The 18,616-nt window shown below is 35.1% G+C and overlaps 2 protein-coding genes across 2 annotated transcripts; one reads left to right on the top strand and one right to left on the bottom strand.

Moving 5' to 3' along the window:
- Positions 1 to 6,670: 6,670 nt before the first annotated feature.
- Positions 6,671 to 9,126, top strand: LOC124371947 (putative GATA zinc finger domain-containing protein 25). The gene is made up of 3 exons (XM_046830316.1): positions 6,671 to 6,897; positions 7,214 to 7,435; positions 8,822 to 9,126. The coding sequence occupies exons 1-3, from the start codon at positions 6,870 to 6,872 to the stop codon at positions 8,827 to 8,829; spliced, it is 258 nt and encodes an 85-aa protein (XP_046686272.1). The 5' UTR covers positions 6,671 to 6,869; the 3' UTR covers positions 8,830 to 9,126.
- Positions 9,127 to 12,607: 3,481 nt separating this feature from the next.
- LOC124371946 (putative GATA zinc finger domain-containing protein 25) lies at positions 12,608 to 15,846 on the bottom strand. Its single transcript, XM_046830315.1, has 3 exons — positions 15,620 to 15,846; positions 15,082 to 15,303; positions 12,608 to 13,695 (listed from the first exon to the last, which is right to left on the bottom strand). The coding sequence occupies exons 1-3, from the start codon at positions 15,645 to 15,647 to the stop codon at positions 13,688 to 13,690; spliced, it is 258 nt and encodes an 85-aa protein (XP_046686271.1). The 5' UTR covers positions 15,648 to 15,846; the 3' UTR covers positions 12,608 to 13,687.
- Positions 15,847 to 18,616: the final 2,770 nt, after the last annotated feature.

Consider the following 18,616-nt stretch of genomic DNA (forward strand, 5'->3'; position numbering starts at 1 on the left):
GCCAAACATGCAGAGTCTCCACCCTGGCAGCAGCCAAGGCATCCTCTCTACCACGCTCGGCAGCCTCCCGGAAGACGGTCTGTCTCTCGATGGCCAGCAGGTCAATAGGAATCACCCCAGCCACGACCGCCACGGCCGAACCGGAAACGGTGCGTAAGGCGCAGGCGACCCTAAGTGCCGCTCTTCTCTGTACCGATAACAGCTTTTGACTGTATCGCCTTATCCTCATGACATCCACCCAAACCTCTGCGCCATACAGAAGGGTTGAGTTTACAGTAGACATGAGGAGGCGTCTCTTACTTGACCTAGGGCTTCCTACGTTAGCCATCAGCCTGCCGAGAGACATAACCACCCTAGAGGCTTTATCACATACCGGCTGAATGTGCTCCCAATACCGAAGACGGCATTCGAGTAACACACCGAGATACTTCGCCGCAGTTCTTGTCCGAACCTCGACACCCCCCACATTCATAGAGATCAGAGTGGGGATTCTCCGTCGAGTGAGCATAACGATTTTGGTCTTGGCGACCGCCAGCTCAAGTCCATGGCTCGTCATCCATGCATTGACCCGAATCATTACCTGATTAAGGCGTAACTGTGCCAAGTCCGGAGTCCTCGCCGTGATGACTGCAGCCACGTCATCAGCATAACCCACGAGGTAGACGTCGTGGGGCATCTCAAGGCGAAGCAAACCATCGTATGAAACATTCCATAGGTCTGGGCCGAGAATAGACCCTTGAGCCGCACCGGCAGTGACTTCTTTTGTTCTCCTTCCGTCTTTGGTATCATACAACAGCTGACGGTTCTTCAGGTAGTCCTGCACAATGACCAGGAGATAGTCGGGCACGCTGAAGTCCCGCTGCAACGCCTTTAGCATGTCCTCCCACCGAGCAGAGTTAAACGCGTTCTTTACGTCAAGGGTAACCAACAGCACAATCGGCCAAGCCTGGTGACAAGCTGTTTCGGCTTGCTGGACGGCACTGATCACCTCTGTAATGGCGTTCAGAGTTGAGTGTCGCTTTCGAAAGCCGTGCTGCCGGGGAGAGAGATCTCCGGCGGCTTCGATGGACGACTGCAACCTGGGTTTCAGCAACCTTTCATAGAGCTTCCCCGCGGTGTCAAGCATACAAAGTGGCCTGTATGCCGACGGGGAGTTCGGATCACCTTTGCCTTTGCTGATCAGCGCCAACCTAGCAACCTTCCAGCGCGACGGGAACACACCCGCTACCAAACATGCATTATACATATTCAGCAGCAAGAGTGGATAACTCGCCGCCGCAATCTTCAAAACCTCAGCTGGAATGCCATCAGGTCCTGGAGCCTTCTTGTTGCGCATGGTAGACACCGCCGCTACAAGCTCCTGCTCCGTAAAAATGGGAACGACTGGAACTGGTCTCGCTACTCTCTCCTCCCGCCTTACAGGGTGACTTGGGAAGAGAGCTTCCACGATCGCCGAAATCATTCCAGCAGGCATTTCCGTGCTGTTCCCTATTCCTCCGAGCTTTTTTCCTACAAGTTTGTATCCTCTTCCCCAAGGGTCCGAGTCCACCTCCTGGCAGAGCTCACGCCAGCATCGTGCCTTGCTCAAGCGAATTGCTGCACTCTTAGCAGCCTTGTGCTCTGCCGACCTAGTTATAGCTTCAGGCCGGTTTCGAGCTCGCTGCGCTCTACGTCTGCACATTAGTGCAGTTCTTCTGAGCTCGCCGATTTCGTCCGTCCACCAGAAGGCTTGGCGACGGCCCCGGTAAGGTCTTTTCCGAGGCATTGACGAATTGCAAGCGTGTTCTATCAGTTTCATGGAAGAGTCGATATAAGCCTCAACCTCAGCTGTTACAGTGGACTCGGGAAACCCCGGAACACCAGCCTCGATACTACGATCTAGCTGCTCGACGAGTTTTCCGCTGTCCAGCTTAGCCAGATTCCAGCCAAGAGTGTTTCGGGTATTCGCTCGCCGCGGCAGCCGATTATCGATAAGATGGAAAGCGATGAACTCGTGGTCACTAGCAGTGTAGACGTCCATCACTCGCCATTCCGCTACTAAAGGAAACAAATCGGCCGATACCATCGTAATATCTGGTATTGACTCACCGAGAGTGCTTCGGAAGGTCGGCCTTGTCCCTCTATTCACGACTTCCAAATCGAGTCTCGAGACCGTCTCCAAAATATGTCTTCCCCTCACATTAGTCACGGGCATACCCCATTCAACCGCACGGGCGTTGAAGTCACCCGCCACTATAACACGCCCAGGGACGTTTCGGAGACTGTCTTCCAGCGCTTCCAACCTTCCCAGGTACTCTCGCGCGGAGTAATTGGGGAGAGGTACACACTGTAAATGGTAACGCTGTTCAACTTAACCCAGGCATAACCGTCACCGGAACCATGACTCAGTACACGGACCCCACGACTGTCTGCGATCCAAACAGCCGCGGTGCCGAGTCCATCGTAAAACCAAGATGAGCTGGGTTTGGTTCGGACGGGTTCACTGACGATCACTATCTGGGCTTTGGTCTCACAGGCCAGCTGTTCAAGGATTGCGTCCGCAGCGTGACATCTCTGCAGATTGGCCTGGATAAACCGGATCATTTTCGTGGCCTAGCACGGGTCTTCCTGTCGTCCAGGGCTTTCTTGAAAACCCCGCAGGCACCTGATCCTGGAACATGATCCGTCTTTGCTCCAGGGTTTCCGGTACATAAGACGCAAGAAGGAGCCCGCGTGCAAACAGCCGCCTTGTGTTCGGCGCTGCCGCATTTCCAGCAGTTACTGCTCCTATCCGGCCCGGAACATTTCCTCCTTGTGTTACCGTAGCCGAGACAGCGGAAGCATCTGTCCACCTCCACACGACCCCGAATCCGGCAGACGACCCACCCGACCCCTTTCGGAGTACTGTCAAGGAGTCACTCTCGAGAAGCTCAACCACGGCCTTCCTCTGTTCTTGCCAGTTAGGCTTGAAGAGGGTAACCCTAATTTCGCCACCAAGGACAGGAAACTCCCTGCTTAGGGCGTCCGAGATGTCGGCTTCGGTGGTCAAGGCGTCCAGATCTAGGATCTCTAGCCTTGCCTTAGGAACAATGGAGCGAACATCGCCCCTATCGCCCACCGCCTTCTGTATCGCCTCCTGGAGTTTCCTTCTGTCGTCGCATTTTGCGATTTCCAGTAATACTCCTCCAGTGACAGTCTTCCTTATGTGGCGTACCACAGTGCCCGACTCTTCGGGAGTAACTCCAGCCCTCATTGCTCCAAGAATCTCGGCGTATGACTTGCCAGCTTTAGGCTTGACAATCACCACCTGCCTCCCAGGCCTGGAACGCGAGAGTTTCTCCGGATTCTTTACTTGTGGGGGAGGAGGTGGAGGTAGGTCTTGCCTCTTCCCGCTCTTATCTACGGCCTTCGCTTTTCTTTTTTTCTTTTTTGAGACTACCAGGCGAAACTCGCTCTCTTCTGTCGCGTCGACAGAAGCAGGCTCTCCGGCGTCTCTCTGCCGCTTTTCCTCCCTTGGATGTTCAGGGGGACTTCCGGCCGTTCGTTTCCCAGCCGTGGTAAAGGCTGCTGCCACCATAGATGGTGATGGGGTCTGAGTCTCTTTTTCGCGGCTTTCTCTCTGCAGTCTCTCCATCGATATCTTCCGATGCGACAAGGGTGGCCCGGAAAAATCGGGAACGGGTGTACCCTCGAGGACTGAGCCTCTATCTCAGTTCCCTGGGGCCCGACCTCCGTACTCCCAGCACCGGAAACCAGACGTGCCGGGGGCCGACCGTAGCAATGCAGAGTCCGACCTCTGCATCCATGGCGCACTTCCTGACTAGGGCCCGAAGGGGCTGGCTCCTGGCGTCATACCAGAGAAAACACCATCGGCAGTACAAAGCACACATCAGTCCCTGCGACAATTCAGGGACACTCCCCGGGTTCTCCGGTATGCGCCGGTCGAAAAGAAGGAGGTAATTATCCCCGTATTACGTTACCACAGAATGACAACAATACGTAATATAATGCCAATCACTAACTTCTAATGACCGCGATGTACATGTGGTATTTGTATCACAAGGTGTCAGACACGTTTATGAAAAGTCACTAAATGTTACACTATTTTGTTTGTTATATTTTATAAGTATACACAGCCTAGATAGTTGTTTATTATAGATGTTTAAATTATTAATGTTTTAGATATTAAATCAGCTGAACTATCCTGCACATTGAAATACCTACAGCTTAATTTGGTTTCTCAGAACTCAAAATTTTTTATTATACAGTGTTTAACTATACAATAGCTCCATTAGGATCAGTTTTCACAGTTATACATTACAAAGTAATAACTATTACTATTTTAAAATATATATATGTACTAACATATTCTGCATGCAGGTGGCCGTAATAATAGTACGGTTTAGGCCTAAATATTCCTGAACGCTTTAAAGACAACTGTTGAAAAGACGAGTTTTAACGCCTATTTCGAAAGCCTTTACGGCATTTTCGGTCTTGAAGCAGTCAGGTAGTGCTTAAAAAGCTCAGTACCACTGATGAGGAGATGCCGATCAAAGAAAATTGTATGATACTTAGTAATTTTGATGGTCTGGACTGCCTAAGATTGTAATGAATTGATGTGTTTGTTACATCAAATAATTCAAAGTGTTTTCGCACAAAGGTTAAACAACTCAAAATGTAAATGGACGGAAAAATAAGAGAATTGGAATCTTTGAAGATTGGCCTGCAGGAAGACCGGTGAGGTTACCTGAATGCTGCTCTTAACGCCTTCTTCCGAAATTTGAAAATTGGTCTAGTGCTTTCACATTCGAATCTCTAAATGGCCATAACATAAAACAGGTATGGATATATCAACCCATAGTAAGTAGTAAAGAAATGTCTCTTCTACGCCAATCTAGATCACATGACGTCATCACTCAGGAATGCAAGATCATTGACCTCGCAAGGTCGGTCACTGACCTCGCAAGGCCGGTCACTGACCTTGATGACCTTGGATTTCAAGGTCGCCCGATGACCTCGGCCTTGAGTTGTAAGAACATTTCGTCATAAGACCTGTGAGTCGTGATACGACTGTGACAACACACACGGCTGTGCGAGATCATTTGTATGTAGGTGCAAGACATGCGCAGGAAGTAGTTGTTTGCCTTTTCGGAGTTTTTTGCTTCATTAATATTAATAAAGCGGATGACTAGAGTGATTAAGCAACGTGTGATGCGGCCTTGAGGTTTCTTTATAAGCTGAGGAGGAAATTCTTTTTTAGACAGCAGTGCGTGTGTTGTATAATTCAAGACATTTGTTGAAATAGTTAGTAGATTTATCAAACAGCGTGTGATGTATTATTGATGAATCATGACATTATTGCAACAGATAGTGGACTTACCAAGAGAGATTCAACTATTGATTTTCCTTAATTTACCATTTGATAATGTTAAACTAATTGAATGCTCTTATTTTTGGCAAATGTACTGTAGAAGAATCAATTTAAACAATAAAATATTGGATTTCGATTGGAAAGCTAGTTATATTTTACATTGTATGCATAATGATAATTTAGAACATATAATATCTTTGTATAGCAGAAGTTTATATTTTGGACATTTTTGTATTAATAAATTGACTTCTTCTTTTCTTATTGCTGATTATATTTCAAATGATAATGATATAAGAAATTGTAACTATTGGTATCATATATTTCGTTTTAAATATTTACAATCTGAAGATAGGTTTTGTTTTAAGAAGTGTAGGCAACGGTATGTAATTTTTTTTGCATATTCAAAACAGTCTATTAACAGATGTATTAGTATAAAGTTTGTGTCGGACTTCAATTGTAACGGAGCGAAATCTAGTAAAATTAATTTTATATTACCAATTAAACAGTATTACAGTAATATTCATAATTTTAATTATATTTCAATACACAAATATTTGCCTCAGTATGACATTCAGTTTCAACAAATTAGTGATGAATCACTTGTTTTAGTACAAAAAAGTAACAATTGTATAGGATGTATTATTCCTCATAGTTGTCAATGTTTTTGGAAAGGTTTTTATTTAAAATATTACACAACATGATTTGTTTCATGATAAAATTGTTAATAGAACAACACATGACTATACGTAGTTTACTTGTGATGTGTATAAATTGAAGAAAATTTTACAGTGGAGTGGTGATACTATTGATATTAGAAGATCAGAAACGCGTTATAGTATAAGTGTTCTTTGGAAGGTAGTTGTTTACAGAACTTGTTTAATTAATTCCACTTGCAAGAGCGTATTGATGTGACCAGGATATAGCGCATATAATTATTCCACGTGCTAGGACAAGTGAAAGTCATAGCCTCGTAACTTTGTTGCATCAAATACTAGCTTCATCAACTGATATCAAAATTATGATTTGACTATTTGACAATGTAGAAACTAATAACAGTTTCTATTACGATTTTATTATATATATAATAGTTGATTTGACTGTTGAAATTAAATGTAAGATTTTTATTTACTTACCGTTTGATAGTGTTAAATGTGCAGACAACGATATATATAATTTTTATTGGAGATTCAAAATATTCTGTAACCAAATGTGTTAACATTAAGTATTAAACAAATTGAAATTTAAATGCAGTAACATTTATACGAAATAATTTTATATTGTCAATATATTTTAATATATAAGTACATACCTCAGAACAAAGTATTTTTTAACCAAATAATTATTAATCTGTTATTTTAATAATAAATTTATAAGTTGTGTTATACCGCATATTGGTGATTGTTGTTTGAAAAGGAATTGATTTGAAATATTATTACAAACTGTGTAGAGTAAGTACGCGTCAGCCTTGAAGCTTCCTTTATAAGCCGAGGAGAAACTTTCAGTCAACAGTGGTCTCTGAATGTTCACCAAGACACTCCAACATACAGGTGTGTATTTGTTTCAATTTAATTTCATTTTTTGTTAGGAGGCTTTTTTCCTAGGCCTATATTGTTTTTTCAAAAATATATTAACGATAAAGAAAGCTATTATTTTAACGAAAATAAATGTTTCTAATGGTTAATTTTAGTTCGATAATTAACAATTTAGATATTTATCCACTTAAAGTTTGTTAATTGGAAAATGAAAATCATTTTTGATTTGTTGATGATATCAAATCATCAAGGTAACAATTATTACTGTTGAAATTAATTTTAATTGTACTGATTATACTGTTTATTAATTATTTTGTATTTTATATTTTAGAAATGAACTCGGAAACAATTGACTTGACTCTGCGAGTTGAAGAAGAACCATCATCAGCCGCTTCTTCTAAAAAATTACCTAAACTGCCAACTACTACTTTTATCAACAAACATTATCAACATCATCAACAGCAGCTGCAGCAGCAGCCGCACCAACAACCGCAACAACCTCAACAACAACAACAGCAGCAACAAGGACAGACTCCTACTACATCAAATACTGGTAGGTCAACATCACACATAAGGTTTCTAACTTTAATGCAAATAATAGAAAATCTTTGGATGATAGGATTTAGAAATTTGGACACATGGCAACAGTTAGTTGCAGAACTTCAAAGATCAAAGGAGGTTTACATGAATCCCGTTGCTGTACAACTACTTTTTATTTTTCAAAATTTGTGTGATGTGCTTTCAAAACATTATATGATGTCTGGTGATCTTTCACAAGACAAACAATTGTATTACATGTTACAAGATCAGCCTTGTGATGAATTGTTATCAATCTTTTCCGGTGTTGTTGAAAAAAATATAAATCTTTCATTTCCATTAAATATTATTTAAAATATTCAAGATATTGGAAGAAATAAATTAATTTCACTTGAAACAGGTTATGTGAAAAAAACTTCTGCTAAAAAACAAATCAAAAAAGGAATTAAAAGATCTAAAAATGAAGCATCGTCATCATCATCATCATCATCTGATACTGATTGTGATAACAATGCTGATTATGATGATGATGAAGGTGATAAATTTGTCAAATTATTTAATCAAAAGAAAAGTAGATCATTTCTCAACATTTACAATACCAATGTGGGGATAAGAAAAAGAAAATTTCCACACCTGGCGAGTCAGGAACACATTTAATCAAGATTGAAATAACTGATGTTCGAGATCTAAAAAAATGTAAAAACGAAAAGTTTTACTGGCAAAAAGTTTCCAGAAAAGGTTATTTCTTGTTAGATATTAAACAAAATGTAGAAGATAAGAATATTTTTGATACAATTAATAATGTATTAACAACAGTAGGACAAAATATGTTAAGACTTGAAAACGTAAAACAAGAAACTGTCACTTATGATAAAAAATATAAGGCATAGTGTAAGTAGTAAATGGGTTTAATTAAATAATATAGTTAGTTTTATTTTTTTCAGAAAATACAAACTTAAAATTTACACGGCTGTCAGAAAACGGATTTCCACCTGAACGTTATTCGTCTTGTGCTGCCGGCTTTGATTTAAGAAGTGGTGAAACTGTAGTTATTAAAGCGTGGGAACGTGAATTAATAAACACTAACATAGCCGTGGTGTTACCAGACGGTTGCTATGGACGGATAGCGCCCAGATCAGGGTTATCATTAAAATATGGGATTCACGTAGGAGCCGGAGTTATTGATAAAGATTATAGAGGAAATATTGGTGTATTATTGTTTAATTTATCGAGTACCGAGTTTAAAGTAAATATTGGGGACAGAATTGCACAATTAATATGTGAACGCATATTTCTATCCCGAAGTTGAGGAAATTACAATTGACAAATTAAATTGCACAGTTAGAGGAGCTAAAGGATTTGGCTCAACAGGACTAAATTAGTTTATCAAATTATTTTACAGATAGATAATGGATTCATCTTTTAGTCAAGCTATGGAAATAGACAGTGACTATGAAATGGAAGTAGATCAAGAGGAGGAGGAGGAGAAAAAAAACTATTAAAAAACTATTAAAGACAAAAAAGCTATTATTAATCCGAAAAATATTAATGACAACAAATGTTTTCAATGGTCAATTTCAGCTCGGTACATACAAGGTGACCATAAAGACCGCATTGATGAAAGGTACACATCTATTATTAATAAATTTAATTTTAATGATTTAGATTTTCCATGTCCTTTGAGACAGATTAAAAAGTTTGAGAAGAATAACATAGGAATTAGTTTACGGTAAACATAACATTTATATGTTTACGGTATTAATAACAATTTAGAAATTTATCCGCTTAAAGTTTGTGAAACGGAGTCTGAAAATCATTTCGATTTGTTGTTGATATCAAATAATCAGGGGAATAACCATTACTGTTATATTAAAGATTTTTCAAGATTAGTTCGATCGCAAATTTCTAAATCGACAAAAAAATGGTATTCTGTAAACGTTGTTTTACCCATTATTGTGGAAATGATAAAATTAACAGATTAAAAGTTCATATGATGGACGTTCTTGCAGATAAAACTAATTTTTCATTTTGTGTACCGCTCCAATTATTATTGGGTTTTGCAGAAGATTATAAAAAAATACTTTTGAATGTAAAACAAGAATTAGTGCTGATACGCGCTTCAACTGATAAGAATGCAATTTTTCAAGCTACACCAAGTCTTCACGAGTGTTCATTTCAAATAAATAAAATTGTTTGGAAAGTTCCTTATGTTCGTGTTGATGATAATATAAGATTGTCATTACTAAAAATTACTGACTCTGATCAGCCAATAACAATGGCGTTTAGAAGATGGCAAATACATGAATATCCTTCACTTCCTGTTTCTAAAGCTCAGACTTGGACTGTTAAAACTACATCTTTGGTGGAAAAACCTCGATATGTAATAATAGGCTTTCAAACAAGTAGAAAAGATAAAAATGATAAAAATTCATCATATTTTGATTTTTGTAATTTGGAAAATGTAAAACTTTATTTGAATAGTAAGTATTATCCTTATGATAATTTCAATGGATGCAAAGCACTGATGTATGAATTGTATTCAAGATTTCAGTCTTCATATTATGTAGGAAGTGATAACCAACCTTGTCTGAGTAAAAATGAATTTCTACAAAAATTTCCACTTTTTGTTATTGATTGTTCAAAGCAAGTTGATACAATAAAAACTGGAGCATTGGATATAAGAGTTGAATTACAAGCGAACGAAGACTTTCCAACTGGAACTGCAGTTTATTGTTTAATTATAAATGATGCAATTGTACAATACACACCATTATCAGGAATTGTAAAAAAGATTATGTAAAAATAAATGAAATTTTTTTTAAATAAATATTTGATGTTGTTATTTTTTGCCATTGGGTTGCAAATAAAAACAATAGTAAATGGTTACATAGAAATAATTTATTTAATAAAAACATAACTTGATAAGGTTAGTACATTATACATAATATATATACACATACAGATATGATGTTGTTATTTTACCCTTGAAATACAAATAAAAAACAATAATAAATGGTTACATAACACGATAAGGTTAGTACATTATACATAATATATATATATATATATATATATATATATATATATATATATATATACATACAATAATGAACAAGAAAACAATTGTTAACAACTTTTTTTTAACTTTAATAATTTATGGCCATACGCTAATGTGTGAATACAGTCGTCTGATATAAATCTTTTGTCATCATTTCCATTTAACGCTATTTTGTTTATTGTAATTGTTCTTAAAATATGTTTTCTTGATTGAAATATTCTCATTTTTTTCTTAAATTACAAGACATAAATAAACAATTTTTGTAGTCGTAGAAATTAATATGTTTTTTTTTACTACTGATTTAGTTACACCTTTCGCTTTTTTTAAATTCAATTTTTTACAATTTTCTAAATAATTATCGTTCATCGTTCTATACGTGTACAATTTGCTTCTTAATCCTACGAATTCAACTATTGGAACACTCATGCACTCGTCTTTAAAACAACCTAATTTTTTCTTGTTGTGTCCAAAAAAACATTTATGTTCTTTTGGATAGTCTGACATATCAAAATAATTTTTAATTTCTAAATTAGTCAAATCTTCATAAAAATCAGTAGTAAAAATTTCGTAAAAAAAAGAATCAGTATCTATATAGAGTAAATTAATTCTATTAGGATAAAAAGGTTTCATTATATTATAATGAAAATTATACATGTGATATTTGCTTAACTCTAACACAGTGAAACCTATATAAATGGGTTTATTAAACAATACAGTATCTTTAACACATTCTACAGCACTTAAATTTTCAGAATAGATTATTCGGTTCTTAAAACTCGGTTTGGATATCAGTTCTGTTAGTCTTTTTTCGTTATTCACTAATTCTAGATTTAATCTATCACGTACATTTTCAATAGATTTTCCAAACATAGCGTTATTGAGTAATTTATAAAAGTCTTTTTCAAATTCATTTTTACTCTGTTTTCTTTTGTCAGTATTAAACATTATGTATGGTTTTAACCATTCACTTTGATTGAATTTTAAAACTCTGTGTATTCGTTTTAATACTAATCCGTTTTCTATTGCTTGTTTCAAATAAATATAATGGCAAACATAGTAATCTTTATCTAAAAGCGTTGACAATAATTTAGGTTGTTTAGATTTTGGAGGTGGTTTTTTTTTCTGGTAAAAACGGTAAATCATTATGTTCTTCGTGCAAATAAGAAGGGTAACCGATACTGCACTCAACAATATAACCTACTGGGCTATCGTCTGAAACTGATTGCACATCAAATTGAATGATCTCTTCCGTTGTTAACCATTGAAATCCGTCTTTTGGAATATGTCTAATCATAGCCCAACCATATAAGTTATTTGCATCAATGTATGTTAAATAACTAGAAGGTGTATTAACATCATAGAGAATATCATTTAAATATTTGTTATTTGCTTTAGCATATCTTTTCACACAACTCGTTATTCCACCTCGTATACCTTTCTCAATAAACATATACATATCATAAGTAGGAAGCAATTGTAATTCAACTTTTGTAAATTTTAACATTGCGTCGAATGTTAAACTGGGAAACGTTAAGTAATTAGCAGGATCTAAATCGTAATTATTACAGCATATGGTTCTAAAATTTTCAAAAACATCTGCTAATAAAAGTACATCTGTACGTAAATATACATGTATATCTGAATAGTCGCCTAATGTTGTACAATTAAATTTTGACCAAACTTCTTTGGCATGATCAAACTCTTCATCTGAAATATGTTCTTCTGTTATTTTATTGAAAAAACATTCTTTTGGTGGCAATTGTGTTTCTTCTAATTTAGTCCATGAATCAGTGTAATCATAAGGATATACCCCTTTTCTAGTAACAAGAGGCATATCGTCATGATTAAAAAACAATTGAGTATGGTAAAAGTGATCTTTAGGTAAATTATTTGCTAATTGTGATAAACTGGTACATATTTAAAAATCGAAAACTATCTAAAAAACGTAATTTAATTTTACCAATAGTTGATTTGGAAAAAGTAACATATTTTTCAGAAGAATTTGGAATAACACTAATTTTTTGTTGATCACAACCTAATTGCTTTACAATAAAATGTGTATCGTAATTGGAAATTCCATGTAAAAATACAGGTAAAAAAGTTTGACTTTTTCTTTTTAGATTACATTTACTACAAACAATGTTTCTAAAACGACCAGTAAAATGACAGTGGTCTCTAACAGGTTTATCTAACATTGAAAATTCTAAATTACATAATTCACAGTGAGTAATTGATTGAATTCGATTGAGTTCATCAATTGTAAGCGATATCATTGGATTATTAACATCAATTAAATCAGCAATTAGGTTTGCAATTGATATGAGATAATCCATAAATTTTAAAGCAGCGTCTGGTCCTCTATAAAGATAAGGATCATTTGGCAACTGAGACGATATCGGTTCTGGTAAATCTTTGTCTACAACTAAATAGACACAAAAACTCATAGGTTCATGAATTTCATTGACTAATGTATATTGCGACTGTTGTTCATTAACTTTTTTTAAAATACATTCAAAATCGCAATATGCAACAACAGGAACTTTGTATTTAAAGTGAAAATTTTGAAATTTTAAAATTGAAGGATTATCTTCATTGTCAACAAAAAGCATTTTTGCATTTAACGGTTTATTAATTTTACAATCTTTTATATGAACTTTTAATCTGTTAATTTTATCATTTCCACAATAATGGGTAAAACAACGTTTACAGAATACCATTTTTTTGTCGATTTAGAAATTTGCGATCGAACTAATCTTGAAAAATCTTTAATATAACAGTAATGGTTATTCCCCTGATTATTTGATATCAACAACAAATCGAAATGATTTTCAGACTCCGTTTCACAAACTTTAAGCGGATAAATTTCTAAATTGTTATTAATACCGTAAACATTTATACTAATTCCTATGTTACTCTTCTCAAACTTTTTAATCTGTCTCAAAGGACATGGAAAATCTAAATCATTAAAATTAAATTTATTAATAATAGATGTGTACCTTTCATCAATGCGGTCTTTATGGTCACCTTGTATGTACCGAGCTGAAATTGACCATTGAAAACATTTGTTGTCATTAATATTTTTCGGATTAATAATAGCTTTTTTGTCTTTAATAGTTTTTTAATAGTTTTTTTTCTCCTCCTCCTCCTCTTGATCTACTTCCATTTCATAGTCACTGTCTATTTCCATAGCTTGACTAAAAGATGAATCCATTATCTATCTGTAAAATAATTTGATAAACTAATTTAGTCCTGTTGAGCCAAATCCTTTAGCTCCTCTAACTGTGCAATTTAATTTGTCAATTGTAATTTCCTCAACTTCGGGATAGAAATATGCGTTCACATATTAATTGTGCAATTCTGTCCCCAATATTTACTTTAAACTCGGTACTCGATAAATTAAACAATAATACACCAATATTTCCTCTATAATCTTTATCAATAACTCCGGCTCCTACGTGAATCCCATATTTTAATGATAACCCTGATCTGGGCGCTATCCGTCCATAGCAACCGTCTGGTAACACCACGGCTATGTTAGTGTTTATTAATTCACGTTCCCACGCTTTAATAACTACAGTTTCACCACTTCTTAAATCAAAGCCGGCAGCACAAGACGAATAACGTTCAGGTGGAAATCCGTTTTCTGACAGCCGTGTAAATTTTAAGTTTGTATTTTCTGAAAAAAATAAAACTAACTATATTATTTAATTAAACCCATTTACTACTTACACTATGCCTTATATTTTTTATCATAAGTGACAGTTTCTTGTTTTACGTTTTCAAGTCTTAACATATTTTGTCCTACTGTTGTTAATACATTATTAATTGTATCAAAAATATTCTTATCTTCTACATTTTGTTTAATATCTAACAAGAAATAACCTTTTCTGGAAACTTTTTGCCAGTAAAACTTTTCGTTTTTACATTTTTTTAGATCTCGAACATCAGTTATTTCAATCTTGATTAAATGTGTTCCTGACTCGCCAGGTGTGGAAATTTTCTTTTTCTTATCCCCACATTGGTATTGTAAATGTTGAGAAATGATCTACTTTTCTTTTGATTAAATAATTTGACAAATTTATCACCTTCATCATCATCATAATCAGCATTGTTATCACAATCAGTATCAGATGATGATGATGATGATGACGATGCTTCATTTTTAGATCTTTTAATTCCTTTTTTGATTTGTTTTTTAGCAGAAGTTTTTTTCACATAACCTGTTTCAAGTGAAATTAATTTATTTCTTCCAATATCTTGAATTTTTTAAATAATATTTAATGGAAATGAAAGATTTATATTTTTTTCAACAACACCGGAAAAGATTGATAACAATTCATCACAAGGCTGATCTTGTAACATGTAATACAATTGTTTGTCTTGTGAAAGATCACCAGACATCATATAATGTTTTGAAAGCACATCACACAAATTTTGAAAAATAAAAAGTAGTTGTACAGCAACGGGATTCATGTAAACCTCCTTTGATCTTTGAAGTTCTGCAACTAACTGTTGCCATGTGTCCAAATTTCTAAATCCTATCATCCAAAGATTTTCTATTATTTGCATTAAAGTTAGAAACCTTATGTGTGATGTTGACCTACCAGTATTTGATGTAGTAGGAGTCTGTCCTTGTTGCTGCTGTTGTTGTTGTTGAGGTTGTTGCGGTTGTTGGTGCGGCTGCTGCTGCAGCTGCTGTTGATGATGTTGATAATGTTTGTTGATAAAAGTAGTAGTTGGCAGTTTAGGTAATTTTTTAGAAGAAGCGGCTGATGATGGTTCTTCTTCAACTCGCAGAGTCAAGTCAATTGTTTCCGAGTTCATTTCTAAAATATAAAATACAAAATAATTAATAAACAGTATAATCAGTACAATTAAAATTAATTTCAACAGTAATAATTGTTACCTTGATGATTTGATATCATCAACAAATCAAAAATGATTTTCATTTTCCAATTAACAAACTTTAAGTGGATAAATATCTAAATTGTTAATTATCGAACTAAAATTAACCATTAGAAACATTTATTTTCGTTAAAATAATAGCTTTCTTTATCGTTAATATATTTTTGAAAAAACAATATAGGCCTAGGAAAAAAGCCTCCTAACAAAAAATGAAATTAAATTGAAACAAATACACACCTGTATGTTGGAGTGTCTTGGTGAACATTCAGAGACCACTGTTGACTGAAAGTTTCTCCTCGGCTTATAAAGGAAGCTTCAAGGCTGACGCGTACTTACTCTACACAGTTTGTAATAATATTTCAAATCAATTCCTTTTCAAACAACAATCACCAATATGCGGTATAACACAACTTATAAATTTATTATTAAAATAACAGATTAATAATTATTTGGTTAAAAAATACTTTGTTCTGAGGTATGTACTTATATATTAAAATATATTGACAATATAAAATTATTTCGTATAAATGTTACTGCATTTAAATTTCAATTTGTTTAATACTTAATGTTAACACATTTGGTTACAGAATATTTTGAATCTCCAATAAAAATTATATATATCGTTGTCTGCACATTTAACACTATCAAACGGTAAGTAAATAAAAATCTTACATTTAATTTCAACAGTCAAATCAACTATTATATATATAATAAAATCGTAATAGAAACTGTTATTAGTTTCTACATTGTCAAATAGTCAAATCATAATTTTGATATCAGTTGATGAAGCTAGTATTTGATGCAACAAAGTTACGAGGCTATGACTTTCACTTGTCCTAGCACGTGGAATAATTATATGCGCTATATCCTGGTCACATCAATACGCTCTTGCAAGTGGAATTAATTAAACAAGTTCTGTAAACAACTACCTTCCAAAGAACACTTATACTATAACGCGTTTCTGATCTTCTAATATCAATAGTATCACCACTCCACTGTAAAATTTTCTTCAATTTATACACATCACAAGTAAACTACGTATAGTCATGTGTTGTTCTATTAACAATTTTATCATGAAACAAATCATGTAGTGTAATATTTTAAATAAAAACCTTTCCAAAAACATTGACAACTATGAGGAATAATACATCCTATACAATTGTTACTTTTTTGTACTAAAACAAGTGATTCATCACTAATTTGTTGAAACTGAATGTCATACTGAGGCAAATATTTGTGTATTGAAATATAATTAAAATTATGAATATTACTGTAATACTGTTTAATTGGTAATATAAAATTAATTTTACTAGATTTCGCTCCGTTACAATTGAAGTCCGACACAAACTTTATACTAATACATCTGTTAATAGACTGTTTTGAATATGCAAAAAAAATTACATACCGTTGCCTACACTTCTTAAAACAAAACCTATCTTCAGATTGTAAATATTTAAAACGAAATATATGATACCAATAGTTACAATTTCTTATATCATTATCATTTGAAATATAATCAGCAATAAGAAAAGAAGAAGTCAATTTATTAATACAAAAATGTCCAAAATATAAACTTCTGCTATACAAAGATATTATATGTTCTAAATTATCATTATGCATACAATGTAAAATATAACTAGCTTTCCAATCGAAATCCAATATTTTATTGTTTAAATTGATTCTTCTACAGTACATTTGCCAAAAATAAGAGCATTCAATTAGTTTAACATTATCAAATGGTAAATTAAGGAAAATCAATAGTTGAATCTCTCTTGGTAAGTCCACTATCTGTTGCAATAATGTCATGATTCATCAATAATACATCACACGCTGTTTGATAAATCTACTAACTATTTCAACAAATGTCTTGAATTATACAACACACGCACTGCTGTCTAAAAAAGAATTTCCTCCTCAGCTTATAAAGAAACCTCAAGGCCGCATCACACGTTGCTTAATCACTCTAGTCATCCGCTTTATTAATATTAATGAAGCAAAAAACTCCGAAAAGGCAAACAACTACTTCCTGCGCATGTCTTGCACCTACATACAAATGATCTCGCACAGCCGTGTGTGTTGTCACAGTCGTATCACGACTCACAGGTCTTATGACGAAATGTTCTTACAACTCAAGGCCGAGGTCATCGGGCGACCTTGAAATCCAAGGTCATCAAGGTCAGTGACCGGCCTTGCGAGGTCAGTGACCGACCTTGCGACCGGCCTTGCGAGGTCAGTGACCGACCTTGCGAGGTCAGTAATCTTGCATTCCTGAGTGATGACGTCATGTGATCTAGATTGGCGTAGAAGAGACATTTCTTTACTACTATAGTATGCGGCCAAAGTTACTCGAGTGTCTGCAAACTTGGATATAGTACTAACTACAAATATTCCTGAACTCAATTTCTTGCATACAAAATCAATGTGATTCTGGAACTTTAGGTGGTCGTCAATATACACCCCAAGAAACTTTGAGACGTCACATAGAGACACCTCCATCTCTCCCAAAACCAATTTTGGCTGTTCCGATAGTTTGTATCTATTGGTGATACAGAAATCTAGTACTTGAGTTTTTGCTTCATTCAGCAATAGCCGATTTCTTTGAAACCACTGGATTAAATTACCGGTTTCTCTAGTAGATATCTCAAGTTCGATTCGTCTTGAGCCTTTATGGAGGTAGAGATGTCATCCGCAAACAGGGGTACTTTAGCATTTATGCCAGTAATACAAAATGTCAGGTCGTTAATAGAGAGGAAAAAAGATACAGGACCCAAGAATGACCCTTGAGAAACTCAGTAATTTGTCGCCTTTGAATTTTATAAAACAGTTCTTTTACAACCTGTAGATTCCCTGAAGGGCACTTAAACTAATGTCGAAGGTTCAGTGTTTCCAAAACTGCTTAGTTGGTTTTATAAAAAGATTATTAGCTTAGCTGAAATGGAAAATGAATCATTTTAATTACTACCTACTTCAGCCGTTCCAATAGTCTGGCAATTAATAATGTGGACTATTAATTAACATTGCTGACATTTATTCTTTTGCAAATTATTAGAACTGGGTTCCACAATCGCAGCTCACCAATTTTAGAAAACCATGTCGCGAAAATGCACATGTAAAATGCAATATTATCTAATTTTTAGTCACAAGTTACATAAAAAACCCTTTAAAAATTCTTAGTTATCACGAGCTACATCAATTCTTTAGTTTAACTGAATCAGATAATACTTCTTTCCGTTG

The sequence above is a fragment of the Homalodisca vitripennis genome, unplaced genomic scaffold, assembly GCF_021130785.1.
Source record: "Homalodisca vitripennis isolate AUS2020 unplaced genomic scaffold, UT_GWSS_2.1 ScUCBcl_2303;HRSCAF=6921, whole genome shotgun sequence".
Lineage (NCBI taxonomy): Eukaryota > Metazoa > Arthropoda > Insecta > Hemiptera > Cicadellidae > Homalodisca > Homalodisca vitripennis.